Source organism: Parasteatoda tepidariorum, chromosome 4, assembly GCF_982258835.1.
Source record: "Parasteatoda tepidariorum strain Cologne lab strain chromosome 4, Ptep-v5.0, whole genome shotgun sequence".
In the NCBI taxonomy this organism is placed as follows: Eukaryota; Metazoa; Arthropoda; class Arachnida; order Araneae; family Theridiidae; genus Parasteatoda; species Parasteatoda tepidariorum.
The window spans coordinates 62,809,203-62,827,882 of NC_141758.1; the positions used below are offsets into that span (position 1 = coordinate 62,809,203).

The window sequence follows — 18,680 nt, forward strand, 5'->3', positions numbered from 1 at the left end:
TTTGGCGATAAAAGAAAGTGAGGATCCATAGCTTGGTCAGAAAGCATCCAAACACAGAATCAGTTTTCATGCAGAACTTGGGGAGTGAAATCTGGTTGAGAAGCCCAGTAAATAGCATCAGCATAAATATTCAGTCGCTGCGTCATCTGAAAAATAAAATCATTAAAAACAGCAACAACAAACATAAACATTGCAAACAATTTTTTTTTTCAGTTTGCAGGAAGCCAAGCATAATTTCATACTTAACTAATTAAGATTAACTTTTCTCCAAATTTAATTTGCAAAACAAAATTATTTTTCATAAAAAAGAATGGTAATAATTTAAATAGTGAAACTTATGAGTTTCTTTTTGCTAATAGTCACAGAACATTTTTAATTATCATAAGTCCTTATATAATTTTATTTCTGAACCAAAGCATGTTTAAATGTTTAGAAGGAGTAAAAAAAATATACCTAATCAAATTATGGAAAGAAAAACCTTTACAAATGATGCATTTCAAATAACTAGAAAATCTCAGTTGTCAACAGTTCGCTGTACTTATTTTTACAAATTCAAGGATTAGTTAAACATAAATTGCATCTGTACAAAGATTAGTACTAAAAATGAGATTTAACTCATGCTAATATTTACTCAAACTGATTTTGGTGCAAAACTGTCATCAATAGAAATAAATACTTTTAAATTGGTTTAAAATTTAATACATGTTAACGAACAAATTAGAAAAAAACAATATAATAGTAATAGACAGGAAAAAAATTTCAAAAACTTTATCATGAAATGCTAAAAAATTAAAGATTAGTAGTATTAGCATGTTATTTATGTCACACTAAAGCAACACAATGGGCTGGTCTGAAAACCTGCCATCACAATTGTGATTCTCTTATGATGGTTCCCTCACTTTGGTGGTCCAGCAGCAAAGTATAGCACCTACGATAAAACAGTTTAACGAGGACGGTACCACACACCCTTGGTCTCTTTGCAATCTGATCAAAGTGGTCACCCACCCCCTCACTAACCACTGCTACTAATGCTTGACTTCAGTGGTCCATTGGGAACTGTGTCTTAAAATCATTCTACTGTGGGGCGAATCAGAGATTAGATAATTAAAAAAAAGGCTTTAAAAATTTTAACACCTTGATAGCAAAGTCTTGATACAATGAAAATTAGGAAATTCAGTTTAAAAAAAAGAAAGAAAAACAAAGAGAATTTTTAAATTCATAATGATATCTACAATAATATTAAAAATTAAAAACCTTAAAACCCCATTTATCTTTTGCTTGTCTGCATAAATTCAAATCCATTTCAGAAACTAGTAATCCATCCTTTAATCTAGACAAACCCTGAAAACCAAGAACACATTATGTTAGTACAAATAAAGCAAACAAAAAGTATTAAGTTTCATTACTCATTTATGGTTTAAGAATTAAATTAAATAATGTCGTCAGTAAAAATTTTTTAAACATCGCATAATTTCTTGGTTTTGGATAATCTGACTTGTGGTGATTTAAAAAATTTGTGAGTTAAGAAGCGATGTTACTTTTATGCAAAGATAACAGTTCATTAAGGATTAAAAGGATAGGTGTTCATTATGAATTGATTTAAGTATTTGTTAAGGATTGGTTGTTGTTATCAATGAAACATTTTATTAAAATTAAAAAGTTAATGACAGAATATTCATGTAAAAAGGGTATAAATTTCTAGACCGTTCTTAAAATTTCTTCAAAATTAATTTATCAGCTATTTCTCTTATGATGACATTTAAAAGCAACAAGTAAAGTAAATGTAAAATTCATACAATCACATTTGTAAATATAAATTATATAATATATAGTGTTTTTAATTCATGACAAAAATTAGTGCCATAAAGTTATTATAATTTAAACTTACCGGAGTTCGACTACCATCAGGGCCAGCCACATAACTAGAACCTATAATGAAAAATTATTAAAATAAAAACAGCATGTGTAAAAATAATAACTTATGAGAATTAAATTAAGATAAACTATTTCTAGAAACGTTTGAGTGTTCAGGAAAAAAATAATTATTAGGTTATTAATACTGACCATGATAAAACAATTTATGATTTTCTTATAACTGATAACAACAACAAAAAACGTTAATAAAAAAGTTCAACTAAGCTTATGAAAATTGTAGAAAAAAATTGAATCGTAATAAATTATTTAAATTTTATCACACTGAAAATAAATGATCTCTAAATTACGAGTTGAAAATGAACTAAATGAGCAATAAAATATAGAACTTAAGAAGTATTGGAGTCTACTAAATAATTTAGTCCTTATTCTCTGTTACTCAGAACTTATTTAAAAATTAAAAAGTATAAACATTAATAAAATTTTATTAGTAGATCTGACAAGAGATTTTTTTAACTTTCAAAGCTGCAAATAAGAAGTGTCTAGTCTTATGCAAAATAGTTGCACTACGATGACAAGTCCAAGCCAGACATTTGAAAATAGTTAATTTTGATTCAACTTATGCAAATAAAAACCCTCCCATATTTCAATATTATGTTAATAATGTATCTTAAAAATTAATTGTCCTAAATGGTAAAATGACTAACTTTAGTTGCTGTTTAAGTTAATTTTCACTTTTAGGTCACTTTTGTCCCTTAAAAGATACAATGGACCAATCATAGAAGAGAAAAAAATTAAATTATGGCCATTCTTAATGAGAGAAAGAATTTGAAATTTCATGAAATATTTGCATACTTAATATGTTAAATAATCATACAAGTTATAAATAAATTAAATAAAATAAATCCTTTTAAGAAAAAAAAAATAAAAACGGTAATATAATGTGCAATTTTTTCAGTATCTGGCATAGATTGTAAAATTTTATTATATGTCTTATTTTATTATATGTCTATCTTAATATGTAAATCAAAAAGGATATATTTATGCTTATATTCTGAAGGGTTAATTACTGACAATTTTAACATTGCCAAATTTTATTTTGAACGAAATTATTTTAAGAAACATTAAAAATGAAAATACTTAAAGGTAACACTTTTCTATGTCTCAATTAACATATTTATTTACTTCATTGAATATATGTAAAAAGTATGTCGAAATATATTTTATGTTGGTCAATAGTGTGCAGATTAATTTCATTAAACATTAAAATAATATTCCATAAATTATGGTTCATTCTCAAATGCCACATTATCTGAAGAATCGCTTATACAAAAAAATGTTTAAAAAATATTAAGACTGATAAATCATATTTACCATAAAAATGTCCAAAATCCTTATGTGCTGGAAAAAAAATAATGACGCTATTTTTTAATAAAAAATACACACTAACAATATTTAAAATAAACAAAATACTCAAAAAGATTTGACAATATCAAACACTAAACAAAGTTTTTTTACAGTAACAACTTTTTTAAATGATAAAAACTATAGTAATTGATAAAGTATACCTTGTTAAAATGCATGGGCAACAGCTTTTTTCAAGATGACGACTAGCAACTTTAAGTATTCAATTACAACAAAACATGGGAAGTTTGGCTTTGATTTTTAATAATTATAATTAGGAGGAAAACAAACTTTTAGTTTTTTTTCTTGTTTTTTTTTTTTTTTTAATAATGTTAAGACTTTACTGTATTTTTACGTAGTATTTACAAAAGTTTATTTTTTCAAAAATAGAAAAAAAAGTTTAAAAGATAGTTTCTAACACATCTTACTAAAATCTACACAAGAGAAAAATTTAAAAAACAGATATTTATCGTTTACACTATTAAAAAAAAAATCTAGCAAAACTAAAAACACTGTACAATTTGAACTTAACAAATACAAAAACATTATACTGTTATTTATATCAAATGAGATGTTACCTGGTTTCCCATCACCAGAAGTAAATTCATTTGGAAAAGTTTCCTAAAACAAAGAAAGGTCTGTTTACATTTGAACAAAAATGGCACTTTAGAGAACTCAAGGTTTGAGGGAGGAGTAAAAAATACAGCTTTAATCCATTTACAAAATCAACACAATTTTATAAGCCTCTATCAAAAAATGAATAATTCTAAAATTGATGTTACACAAGAGAATACCAGGCTATTCCAGCATATCAACACAATGCGATTGTAATAAATAAATAAATATGTGTGCAACCAAGAAAATTTTACAAAAAAATCAAAGAGGATATACTTTTACACTTATTGCTTATTAACGATTTTAAAATGCAATAAATTTCTAGTAGAAACACGACACATGCAAAAAAATTCTACAATTTTCAGTTACCATCTCACAAGGCAAAATTCACATTTTTAGTTACCATACTTAGTTAGATTCTATTAAAGAAAAATGAAAATTTTAAGTACAAAAAAAAAATCCCAATGGTGTATTCTAGCCACTTTATCTTTGAAGGCAATTTTATTTAATGCTGGAAGCATTTATATATACATTTGAGCTCAAATATTTTATCAAGAAATGGCAACAAAAAAATTAATTAGTTTTAAAAAAATTTAAAAGTTAACATGTATATAAATGAATTTAAACTATGGAAACCATTTTTATAATATAGCAATGCAGATTAACAATAACTAATAAAAAAGCAGAAAAATAAATAATTCAAAAATATAAATCAAATTTGAAAGTGATTCAGACTAATTAAATAAAATATCAACATAAAAACCTATTTTAATTAAAACCATTATAACGATATTACAATGTAACTAAACAACTGACATCAAAGTAGTAGAATAATAAATATCACAGAAATAAATACAAATTAAATTAAATATGAACATTAAAACTAATTACTTACAGTTCCAACCCGATTGATTGCACAAGTAAAATAGCTATTGGCAATAGCAGCACATCTTGCCTCTATGGGCCACATGGGTTCACTATTAATATATTACACCAATTAAAGATACTATACATACTTTTTGTTCAAAATCATGCATGATTTTTAACAAAAGAAATAATTGAAAAGTAGTTTTATTATATTTAAACATGTTAACAAACAGTGGATAAGAGAAAAAATAATATAAATATGCCTATAATCACAATTACTTTAACCTTATTACCACTTAATGTATTCTTGTTTAAAGAATGATACATTTAATTTGGTTTAGAATAAGTCTTAAAAAATCTTATTTAAGATTAATTAAATAAGTATAAATGCATACATATAGTAAGAAACAGTGTTACAAAAACTGAAAATTGCATCAGAATGAATGAGAAGTTTAATAGCAACACTGATAAGGAAGAAGTAATTTGGTGCTTTATAATAGTAGCATTAACTAACATTTGAGTGATAAGAAATTTTTCTTTAAGAGAAAAAGAAAGTTTTCTTTCTCTGAATTGAACAACATAGTGAGAAACTAATTTCTTACAGATGAAAATAAACAGAGTAATTGGTGGGAAAATTGTGTTAAAAACTCTTTAAGCAAACTGCTTTGAATTAAATGAAGAAAAAAAAACGTTTTTAGCTTATTATATCAAAATTATTTGTCTTATTATGTTTTGTTTTAAAAGAGTTGTTAAAAATTTTATGCATAAAAAAAATTAAAGAAAAGAAAGATCAATGTATTCTGATGTAACTAATTTCTAATATTTGATGTAAAAATGAAGAAAAAAAAACATTTGAAAATTTAATTTGAAAGTTGAGCTGTCTTTGCAGTTTAACTATAATTTAAATTACAAGTTATAATAATTTATATTATAAATTATTTTAAGTCACAATTTTTTTTTAAATTTCGGAAAAAAAATTTAAAAAAAATCTATGGATTTTGAAAAAATTAAATTAAAAAAAATATTTAAATAAGAATAAATAATTTCTATTTGATTTAAAAAGTTCAAAAAAATCTTAATTTGCAATTTGATATATGTTAGTGGAATAGAATATATAAAAAATTAAACTTTCTTTTCTTTCTTTTTTTTTTACATACAATTTCACAATATGTATTTCTAATAACATTTTTCTAAAAGTATAAATTAAAATTTATGTTGTTGTTGTTGTTTCTAATGCCACTGGTCACTACCAGCAAGCCTGCTTAGTGAAACTCGTCAATTTAAGTATAGTTATTGATAATTTCTTTATTTCAAATCTGCCAATTCACAAATCATGGTTTTATGAATAATTTGTGAATACACAAAACTATAAAATGTGAATGCATAAAATTAGCTTACCTCACTACAAAAAATATTTAATTCATTAATATCCATGCTTAAATTTATTTTAGAGTTAGAAATGTTGGAAAATTTACTCATTTACAACATGCAATTTAAATAAATAAAACCTTAAAAATGATTATACTATTGTTATAAGATTAAACTTTCTGTTATCAGCTTGAAGGGAGTTTATTAAAAATTAAAGCGCCATAAAATTGCAGTTTAATTAAAGTGCCTAGCAATGAAATTGAATAAAATACACTCATGAATACGACAATTATTAAATCTCTGGCCATATTATACATTATAAATTATGTATTATTATCAACATTTGACTGTATTACTTAATACATAACAGTTGTCATAAAAGACATTACAAGTAACCATAACCAATAGCAATTAAAACCTTTAATATATTTTGAGAATACTGATTTAGAAAAATATTTTATTAAAAATTTCACTTAGAATGTTTAAGACATGCTTATTTTTAAAACATTAAGATTTATCAATACACCTCTTTTATTTTTGACAGCAAACTAAAAAAAAATATGTGCTTAGCTTACCTTAAGTCTCCAATAGTAGCTGATGGATTAAAAACAATTTCAGCACCATTAAGTCCATAAACCATCCAATTTTGTGGATGATGCCTTCCATAACAGATGTTGATTGCAATTTTTCCTGAAAATGAAGTCAATTTTATAATTTGTTTTATATGTTGTAGGAGATTTTGGAAAGTCCATCTTTTATAGATGCAATAAAGTGGATTCTTTTTAATATAAGTTCATTACAATAAGGAAAAAAAAGTTTCTTGCTGCATGAGATTTTTTTAACAGAACGCCAGTTTCAAATCAGCAATCGGATTCTCTCTACAAGCAAAAAATTTTTTTTTTTTTAATGGAAATTTTTAGCAAAATGTACTATTAAAATGCAAAAATGAACAAGGGATCACATATATGTTGTGGTGACAAACTTCTAAGGAAGATAGGACACATCATCTGGATAAACATTGCATAGGAACCCATGCCGGGAAAAATCATATAGTGCTACTCTATTATGAACTGTTTCGTTTTATACTTTTGAACAGGTCATAATAGGGAAGTGCGCATGCAATTTTAATCCTGATTATGTACCCTAACTCCCACAGAAAATCATCCTCACATTTATATGACTCCTTATTATATACAATGCTTTAAAAATTGTACATTTTAACAAAAAAAAATTAACTAAAAATGTTATTTTAAAAAAATATTTAGCTTTAAAAGCTAAATTAATTTCAGATTAGAAATTCCCACATTCAAATTAGGCAAAGATCAAGTATTTGTATAAATGCAACAAAAAATTTGTACCCTAGTGTTATTTATATTATTTTATAGTTTAAACTTGCATCGATTTCCCCAGAATTTCCGAATGATATTCATGAAAAAATTTCAATACAAGTTAGAATTTTTCAAATTTTTTTTTTAATAATTTGAAGTCTAAAACTCAGTAAATCAAAAATATTGCATTTTTTTCACAATTTCCTTTTCTGAGAGAAAATATGAAGTAAAATTTATTAAATATAAATATCAAACATACTTTTTCTAGGGATTTAATTAAAGTCAAAGATACATTTTTACACAAGATTCCTTCTTTATACTCTATGCTTTTATGAAATACTAGAGCTAAACAATTTGAATTTTCAATTTAAAAAATTTAGCAATCATAAAAATTTTTAAATCTTAAAAATGCATGCTGTCAAATAATACAGTATACAATTATTTATTTAAAAAATTATAAATTTTATTATGTTAGAAACACAAGTTTAAATTTTCATAAAGTTGCCATCACTAAAAGACAAAAAAATTTGCTAAATACTTTTTAAATTAACATTAAAAACAAAGAAAAAGCTAAAAAAGAATTAAAAACTTTGATGCTGATGAAATAGAAAAAAAAATCTATTACAATTATGCAGACTGTGTAAGCTTTTCTTGTTAAATACTTTAATTTTATGTAGTACAATTTAAGAAATAACTGTTATTTCTTTAGCAACAAACATTTTTCTTAATTTGAAATTACTTTTCAATTTTTTTTAAAATTCTTTTCTAAGCTTAAATAAAAAGCAATCATATAAAAACTGAAAATAAAAATTAAGCATTTCATTTTACAAATATTGTGTTAATATGTCAGGTTTAGGATGTATTCATTATAAACTAGACATAAAATATTTTGCATAATATATGACATAAATTATTTTAGAGTTTTCAATTTAATCTAAGTATTTATTATTCTGATTTATTGGTTTCATAAAGAGCAACTGAAATATTGATTTCTACAATAATGTAGGCTTATAACACACTGTAATATAAAAATAAATCTAGGTATTGTGAAAGCAAAAAATTGCGGTTTTCTCGTAATTTAATTTTTTTTTTTTTTAAATACGAGCAAAGACTGTTATTTGTTAACCACAGATATTTACTACTATAAGCATTATTTTTGTATAAAGATTGCCCACTTCAATTCCAATTGAAATATATTAAATGAGTAATGCGAAATATCACTAATAAAAATGTAAAAAGGTTCTAAAACAATTTGCTATTCAAGTTTAGAGCATTAAATAGATATAAAAATTAACATACTATCATATTTAAGATTAGCTTTAAATAATTATAAGCACTTAACTACACATATATAGAGTTAAATAAAATTTGGATTGTAAAACCAGACTAGCGAGACAAATCTATATTCTCAGCAGTGTAATCCAGTCATCAATGTGCTTTGGAGATCAAACCAATGCTTACAGCACAGTTGACACGTTTCAGACTTAAAATTTAAAATTCAGGTTGGATGCATTTAGTTGAATAGAGGAATAAACAAAAGTGTACATTAAAAACTCATTATCATATATTTTAAAATAAAACTACTCACCAAAACGAGTTTGAAATACAGGATGCCCTAAGTCACTTTCCATGTAATAAGTAGACTAAAACAAAATACACAGATATTAAAAATGTAACTTAAAATTGCTGCAATAAAAAAAATACACTTAGCAGGTTAATTACAAATAATAGAGTTGGTAATTAATTTTATTTCATTTGTATTACTGTTTTTAATGTTTTAAACATGATTTAAACTGTCATGGCCAAAATTCTAATCCAAAAATTTATGTCTAAAACTGTCAAAAGCCTTAAATATTAAATTTTTGTAATAATATGAGCATTAGTGCAGTTCTTAAGATACTCATAGTGTCAGATGTTGAATTATCATGAATTTTACTATCATAAATTTTATTATCAAAAATTAGTTCTCAGCATTAAAAATGAGTGTTAAAATCTCAAAAATTAGCTTAAACAATAATAAACAATCTATAACATATGAAATAGGTAATGTTTACAGTAACCATTAAGAGAAGAGAAGTATGCACAAAATAATTTCAACAGATTTTAAGTAGGTATTAAATTGCATATAAAATCAAACTTAATTATACTAAAAATGTAAAACATTTCAAAATATAATTAACGTCATTACAGTTAGTTTCCTTAATATTAATTAAATTCATGCAAGTGTTGTCAATTTTCTTTAAGTAGAATGAATTTTCAAAGCCTGAAACTGAAATTTTAATAAATAACAATAATTTGACATTGAATAATAATCATTAATAATTTTATTTTAATTATTTTATTTTAATTTTTCAGTTTTTATTATTTCAATATTTCCCAATTCAAGAGGATAATATTCAATGATTTTTTAAAGGTTTTGAAAATTGATAATTGGCCATAGTAATTTTTGAAAGATTAAATTTTAAGTTAGTGAATTAAAGTCCTTGTCAGTTTATAAACTTATTAGTGGAACCATTTGCTTATCATCAAATTTATAAGTACCAAATCAATTATGGCATTATTCAATTTTTTTTAGTTAACAGACTCATGACAGCAAGAAATCTAAATCAAAACAAAGACGGGTACTTTATTTACGGCACACAAGAGCGGCACAATGGGCTATTGGCAACGGTCTGGGAAACATCCCTGAGAATGATCTGAAGACATGTCATCACAATTTTGATCCTCTGCAGAGGGGATAGCTCCCCTGCTTTGGTAGCCCGTCGAACTGCGCAAAGCGCTTTATGGTAAAACAGTTTAAGGAGGACCAATACCTTTCACCCTATGCCCCTAAGCAGGCTGATCAAAGTGGTCACCCACTTGCTTACTGACCACAGCCATTGATACCTGACTTTGGTGTTCTACTGGGAAACGTGTCTTTATGATCAGTCCACTGCGGGACCATCAAAACAAAGAATGAGATAGAACTGTTAAGCTGAAAAGTGAGATAAAGCTGTTAAGTCGAAAGGTGTACTGCAATGCCTTTCATCTACTTTCTAAGAAATTGTCCGTTATCAGGTGTTCTATTACAACACTAGGTTCTTTTCCTCTTACCCTTATATGCCAAATTATTTTTAACCACTGTAGAGATGGCATTCAGAATTTGTCAGAATACAGAAGGGCCTGATGTAAGGATATGAAGACTTTTCTTCCAGTGAAAATAAGGACTAACTTTTAGTTCTATACCAATTCTGACTGATAAATAGAAAAGGTTTTCTTTGACTTTTAGTAGGATAAACTTCAACTATTTTAATATTAAATTTTAGTAACGAACTTATTTGAAATTTCCAGAAGAAAGTTAATTTTTATAAATTTGCACAAATATGAATAACTGAGTCCTATTTTACAGTTATGCTCATACTGTAAAGCAAAACTAAGAAAATATTATTCTGTTCTTATGCAAATTAGTTATACTATTAGTGGTCATCCGCTTATAGGAATCAAATGTTTCAGGCATAAATTTAATAAAATGACAGGCACTGCTTTAAATTACAGAATAAATTAACAATAACACATTTAATAGTCTTTGACTAAATTTTATATTGAAAAAAATATCTTTTAAATTTAATTTTTTTTAAAAATATTTCCTTAAAATATGTTTAAATAACATATTTCCAACCAGAATAATTATATTAAGAAACAAGATAACTTGAATCGTCAAGTTTAAGAATTTGATTTAAATAGCCAATTCTTGTGAGATTTCAGAAGGTGACTGAAGTAGTCTAGTTGATTGAAGAATAAAGGGCATGACTGAATCTCGGCTCATAAGAAATATTTGCTAAACGTGAAACTATACATAAATTGAAGCTTTTTTGTTGTTGTTGTTGCTGTAAAACAGTAATACAGTGCCCGCCGTTTATTAAAATCACTTTCGTTTTATGCTCTTTTGATTTTATTAAGCGGCTGATTTTATTAAGAGGCGATTCAACATTTGAATCAAAAAACAAATTTTACGATATATTCTAAATGCAAGCACTTTAAAAGCTGAAATAATGACCACATTAATGCTTTATTTTAACTAATTTAATTATTTTAATAAAGTAAAACCCTACATAAGATTAAATTTACAAAAGTTTTGCAAAACACCGATCAATGGTTGCTTGAGTTGCAGTATTTAAAATTAACTTTTCAACATCATTTGAGAGTTTATAGAAGTTTTTATAGTTTTCGATATTCCTTCTCTTTGTTCTAAAGCTTGCCGCAATACATTAAGTGCTTTTCTGACTTCCATTGAAGATGGCACTGATGAGTTTATTTCATTTTCTTAGTCTGATTCCTCCATTTCTTGATGGGAAATAACTTTGCAATTTTTGATGTCTGTAACTATTTTAGAATCAGATTTTTCTCCTGATGTTTGCAGGTTATCGTCAATAGCTACGTAACGTGAAAAATTCTCGTCCATTTCATTTTCTTCATTGCTGATCATTTCTTCGAAACAGTTATGAGCCCCATCTCCATCCCCATTGTACATTTAGGAAGCTTATCATAGTTTTGCAACACTGCGAATTTATCTTTAAGACTCAAAACCTGCCTTTTCGGCATGCTGATAAAATTTAATACCAAACGAACTTAAAAATGATATGTGCTCTAACTATAATTTACTCAAACGGCTTAAATAATATGGAACATGTGCACAGACAGTTTTTGGAAATCTATTCATGTTCTCTGTTAAGATAGATAACAAAAGAAACTTCTCTCCCTTCTATGGTTCATTCAATAAAAAGTAAGATAAGAATTCGACCCCCTGGTGAGTGAGATAGGTTTCTCCAAACTTCATTTAAGTCAAGGAATTAACATTGATAAATTGATTTCTATGAACTCGCCGCTTACCATCCACCTATGTATATCACAGGTTTGTGAGTGAGTAACTGTTGTTTCTTCTAAAAAAATCTTTAACTTCAAAAAAATAAAATTTTATAAATAAGAATAAAAAAAGCTGAAATATTGCACCTTTGATTTATTATGTAGTCAAAATTTTGATTTTAAAAAATGGCGGCATTGATTTTATTAAAGGATGTTTTTAACATCTATTAATATTGTAACGATTCGGTTCTTGCCGATTTGATTTTATAAAGCGGCTGATTTTATTATCCGGTGATTTTATTAGCGGCGGGCACTGTAATAAGATAAGAACAGACAACTTTTTTTATAAGTGTTTTTAACTGATAATCTGAAACTATCTACAATTTTTCTTTAATAACATAATTAGGAAAAATATGTTTTTTTATTAATTGAACACTTACTTCATTAAAATCGCCAACACGTGGTATATGATTCTTGCGAGATTTTCCTAAATATGCTCCAGAGCTTGAAATGACAACAGCAGTATTCCATATAGTATCTCCATAAGTTTCATCTCTTTCCAGAATATTAGAAACAATAACCATATTGTGTTTTGCAGCTAACTACAAAATATAACACAATTAGTATTATTAATAAGTAATAAGTAATATAGTAATTAGTAACACAATTAGTAATAAACACAATTAGTATATTGAAATAGTTTTTTATTTTGGGATGTTAAATATGTTAACTATAACAATTATTTTGTGAAACCGCATTAGCCATATTGTTGTATTATATTAAACTATTTGTCATGCCTGCATGTTGTGATGGCCCAGTGATCAAGTGTAGATGTAGTGAATAAAGATATGTGAGAGTTAGCACAAAGTGGCTGTGAGGAAAAGACGTTCTTTTGCAGGAGTCTGAGACTCTGAGAAATTATTATTTGGACAGAGTGCGATATTACACTATTCATATGTCACTGTGTTTGTTTCATAAACTATTCATATATTTTTCTCTAATTAGCATACTATCAGTATACCTTTATGGAAATTTCATAAACTCTTCGATATTCACCTAATTATTGATGGTTGATTAGTGGAAGAATTTTCAAAAGAGTCATTATGAAGAAAAAAAATACTCTTACTATTTATATGTTTATTTTTTAATATAAATTATATATACATGAAGAGGAAAAATATTGAACATTTAAAAAATATACATAATACTCATTTCCTTCATAGAAATAAAAGCTTTAAAAATTACCTCTGCACAAAGGAGTGTCGTAGGACCACTTTCAGCATTTTCAGCAAATTCACACCATGGATATCTTTCTCTAGTGCAAAAGGCAAAGGGCATTGCTATAAAATATTAAACATTGTATCATACTTAGTTTACAACTCAGATAATTAATATCCAGAGAATTACTACATCCACAAAATATTTCAACAATAAAATTTTTTAATGTTTATTAATTTTGATTTTTGTAAAAAAAAAAAAAAAAAAAAAAAAAAAAAAAAAAAAAAAAAAACATGTATGCTATATTATGCATAGGTTTGGTATGTTTTCATGCTTGGCAATTTCATACTGTTTATAGACGTAATCTTTTTACCCCCGTGACTAACCTTTGCCTTCTTTTCTTAGATCATTAAACAAATTTTTGACAATTCAAACCAAACATGCTTATGACACTTGTATCATCAAAAATGATTTTATGACACCAGAAATATAATCCCAAAACATTAATAACTATGTAGTAGCAGTTTAGTCCAAATTCTTAGTCCATAGGGGTTAGTGGGAGGTAGTTTCTTTGTAGAATTAAAGTATTATGGCCGTCTCAGATGCATTTCAATTTCGATATGATGTAAGGATATTTATCCCAGAAAAATTAATAAAATCATTTAGAAAAAATTTGATTTATAATGTAAAACCTAAATTCAACATGGCCACATTCTAAAATTATAAAAATAAAGAAAAGAAGTCCCTTAAAAGGATGAAAAAAATTATTCTATTCTATTATCTATATCTATATATTATTCTATTCCATTATTCTATTCTATTATCTATATCTATATATTATTCTATTCTATTATCTATATCTTATAGATATCTATTTAATGGTTGGGACTGGAAGGCCGAAGCCTCTAATGAGTCTTACATTAGTATTGAAATAAAAAGTTAGTTGTTACATTGATTGTTAAGAAAAGAATAAGATTATTTCATATTAGCTTTTTAAAAAATGTAATAAAAATTAAATAATTGGTTTGATTTAATTAAAATTCGATTAAGAATGATTAAAAAAATATATATACGAAATTTTAAAAGCTAGGAAATATGTAATGCCTATAGTGGCATCACATATGTCCCAACTGGACACAGAAGAAAAAAATATGTAACATTTATTTCTTTATTATTTTTTTTTTTATAAATTTATAGATCTCCAAAGAATGATTTTAAAAAAATTTAAGAAATTTTAAAAACTAGGAAATATGCAATGCCTAGTGTGGCATCACAAACTATATCATTCAGTTTCTGCATCAACTATGTCGTTCCTATACCGTTCAGTTCTGGCTTTTAGAATGAATTTCCCTAGATGAGCAAAAAGGATTTTTTTTCTCTAAAAATTAATTGAAATTCCCTACTTCTTTAAACTATTTTACATCAAAAACTTTCTTTCGACTTTTTTTTAACAAACTAAATTCGGAGATATATAAAATATGTTACAATATGTTTTTTAAGCATATAAGCTAGATAAAGGAAAACTCAATAACAGACAATAAAACTTTAAATGAATATCCCAAAGTTATTAGAATGAATCCATCTTTTCTATTAAGTAACACATAAAATAAACCACTTCATTATTCCTGGAAATAACCTTAATTTTCTCACCTTATATTAAAACGCTCTGAGGTTAATGTTCCCAATAATAAAAAAAAAACTATTCTTTTAAACTAATAAACTATACACTAAAACAATAATAAACTATTCTTGAAATATGAAAAAAGCATTCTCTTACTCCATGCTTCTTGAAAGCATATAATATTAACTCCACACTGTGCTGCTATTTCAACAATCTCCCGAACACGATTATGAATGGCTTCTCTTTGTTTTGATATTGGTGCAGTAGTAGGTTCTACAATCGCATGTTGTACAAGACCAACTCGAACAAGATGGGGAGGTCGAAGATCTTCAGGTAATGCATCAAAAACGTAACCTTTCAGTTCAAGATTTTTACTAGTGGCTTCAGCTAAAACATCTTCAGAAAATTCTAGTTTTCTAAAAAATTCAAAAATAATTAAAATTAAATAAATGAAAGAAAAAACACTCAACTGAAAAATACCTCAAAATATATAAAGTATTTTTTTAGACAATTGAGGAAATACATTTGTACATGCTTTTCCTCGACTTTTGTATATACCATTAGTATGTCATTTTTACGTATTTTTCTTCTATTTATCATAACCAATACTACTTATTATTTCTGAATGAAGGCTTATTTTTTGCCTGAGATTTCTGACAAACCCCTGCTTTAATAAACAAAAAAAAAGCATTTCGTATTTCTTGGGAACTATTTGGTGTTTTTTCTTCTTTTTTTTCTTCTTTTTTTTTTCCAAACTTCATTTTTTGAACAAATTGTGATTAAATATAACTGAAATAAAATTTGTCTCACAAGTCAGCAAATTCGCACTATAGTAAAAAACCCGGGTTGACAAGTTTTTGACAGTTGACAGTTTTAACCATGGTTTTATCCGTCATATTAAATAAACTGTTAATGAACCCTAAAGATAAAACAGATAATAAAGCCTTATTCTTCAATAAGTAATGAACCCTTACAGTTCATTACATAAATCACGTATTCATAAGTTGTATAAGTAACTCAGGGCAAGGTTAATAATATATTATCGTGTTTTAACACTAGTATCATAGAATTCATTTACAAAATAAATTACTTATAAACAGTGATCTATGTAAACAACCCTCAGGTATCAAATACACAATGAAGTTGAGGGCTGAAAATGTATTAGTTATGTCTGAAACTTCTCATACGGGGACATTTTGCTTTTGAAGCGCTTAAAATAAAGTAAAAAATATAGTGTGACTTGCATTAAGATATCTACAAATGTTACCTTTTGAGTTTGCCCCCTTCTGTGATATTTTTTTATTTTTTATTTACCAGCTTTCCATTGTTTAGTTGTAGCTAAAACATGGTGACCTTTAGTTACGATCCTACACAAAAAAATATTTCCTAACTTATAAGTCAAAATATTTGTAGGCAGTGTTTTGTGTAATTAACCCTTACTCCTGAACATCACCAACTCATGGCTTACCTCAACCTATACATTTCCTTTTAATGACTAAAAAAAATTTTTGAATAAAAAATATTTTTCATGACTTTAAAATAACAAGAATCTCTCTTCAAGTGTGAAATAGAAAATACAAAAAAATTTACCAATGATAAACATAATGTAATGCAAGGTATAATTTAAAGCTCTTCATTTTCACATTTCGAAAATTTACTCAAGTTTATGAGATAAATTGGTAGCATATAGGGATCTGTGGCATAACTAACTATCACTACAAATATTAAATACCAAATCGCTAGCATATAAGACATGTTAACTCAATTCTATCTTTTGATAGATGAAGGTCTATTCATATCTATTCCACATATCTATTCACCTCAAATCAATTTTAAATTAGCATAATTTTTAAAATATGCTGCTGTTTTATTTGGTGATAGTCCCCTCGTTATGACACGACTTTACAATTATTTTGAAGGTGGTAACTAAACCTTTGAATCAAACTAAACTTGTGAATCAAACATAATTAAATTAAACGAATATGATCGTCTATCTAGTCAAGACATTATTTTCAATATTAATCATAATTTGATCCAGGTTGTGAAAAGCACTGTTATATAATTTTAAATAATAGAAAAGGCATACTTTGCATCTTTTTCTACTTTACTGGAAAATTATTCACACATTTATAAACGTAAAACTAAATTTTACTAAATAAATTCAATTCATTTTATTACTTTTTTTTATCCTTTTTATAACTTTTTTTATCTTTCATTAAAAAAAAAGGTCAAGGAAACTAATTTACTATTACTAATAAACTAATTTACTAATAAACTATTTCTCACTAAATTACGAAGATACATAGCTTACTTTAATTCTTTTCCATATAATACTCTTTTTACATAACGGAGGTCATCCTCAGGTAAATGAGCTTCCAAGATAGAATCAATGTTATCTATCATCGCTGCCATAATTAAACTGTTAAAAATTAACACTAATTAATGAGAAAACGATAATTAGCAAAATTAACTAGTAAGATAAATTGAACATCAAAGAGTAAAGTAAACTGTTCAAATATCAGAAGATCAGCTGCTGATACGTGCTTGTGTTTGACATTTGACATCTACAATCAATTTTAGGCTTGATATCATTCCGTTTGGGCTAGCTATGACGTTTACATTCTTAAACTTTAATTTAGTACATTTAAAATACAATGCTTACAGTTTAAAACGTTGAAAAAGGTTTTTGAGTGTAAAGTTTAAAAACCCAGAACTGAATTTCTCTTTTGATTACGTATGCATTGATAGATTGATGACAGAAGTTTTTGGGCTCTTCCATTATTATGACGTTAAATCACGTGTTGTAGAAATAAAAGTCCAACAACAAAAATGTTAAAACTGAGGAAAATAGTACTTAAAGTTAAAAAAGAAAATCGCTGCCTAATTTATCATAATCAGACCAAAAACACTTCATAAAGATAACAATAAATTTTTTCAATTTTTAGACATGAAAAAAGATAATGAATAAATCAGTAAATAAAATAAATAAATAAAATAAATAAATGAATGTACAAGTCCAAACTTGCGGCTAAATGTTAAGCACCCTGTACCCTACTCATAGTCATATATAGGTAAATGTTTCATGGTCACTCAGTTCCATTTTTTTTTCTTCTTTTTTTTTATTATTATTTTTTATAGCAAGTCAGGCTATAGTGGGAAAAGGAAAAAAAGAGGAGGAACTAATATTCTGCTATTAAGACTTATATTGTTTTCAATGTAATTTTTTTTATTTTTTTTATGCTGAATCGAATGAGAACTGTACCGAGACTATTCGGTTAGAAGTAAGAAGCATTTTACGAACAAAAAGTACATTTTGTGTTTGTACTTCTTTGCAAACCTTAAAATGATAGACAAATAACTTGTACAGTTAAGTAAAATATTGTTTCCAGGTGTTTTTTTTTTTTTTTTTTTTTTTTTTTTTGTGGAATATAAGGTGACTAGACACAAACCACCGGGACTGATTCACTGGACTAATTCTAAAGTTTGAATGGTTTTGTATAAGAAATATTTTTTAGCATTGTTTTGCTTAAAGGGACCCTTCTAAT

The 18,680-nt window shown here is 26.2% G+C and overlaps 1 protein-coding gene across 1 annotated transcript; it reads right to left on the bottom strand.

Annotated features, from left to right (window-relative positions):
• On the bottom strand, positions 1 to 17,869 carry LOC107446963 (beta-ureidopropionase). The gene is made up of 12 exons (XM_016061750.5): positions 17,447 to 17,869; positions 15,292 to 15,551; positions 13,542 to 13,636; positions 12,737 to 12,898; positions 9,043 to 9,097; positions 6,702 to 6,816; positions 4,787 to 4,868; positions 3,855 to 3,897; positions 3,247 to 3,273; positions 1,889 to 1,929; positions 1,255 to 1,341; positions 1 to 146 (listed from the first exon to the last, which is right to left on the bottom strand). Exons 1-12 carry the CDS (start codon positions 17,545 to 17,547, stop codon positions 60 to 62), a joined length of 1,155 nt encoding a protein of 384 aa, XP_015917236.2. The 5' UTR covers positions 17,548 to 17,869; the 3' UTR covers positions 1 to 59.
• Positions 17,870 to 18,680: the final 811 nt, after the last annotated feature.

Bases quoted from the DNA above. Each gene is read 5' to 3' on its own strand.
- LOC107446963 (XM_016061750.5), bottom strand. From the start codon at position 17,547: ATGGCAGCGATGATAGATAACATTGATTCTATCTTGGAAGCTCATTTA. The intron at 1,342-1,888 runs GTAAGTTTAAAT...CTTGGTTTTCAG, and splicing joins CTGATGGTAGTCGAACTCCG to GGTTTGTCTAGATTAAAGGA. The intron at 147-1,254 runs GTTTTTAATTTT...TTTATTTTTCAG, and splicing joins AAGATAAATGGGGTTTTAAG to ATGACGCAGCGACTGAATAT.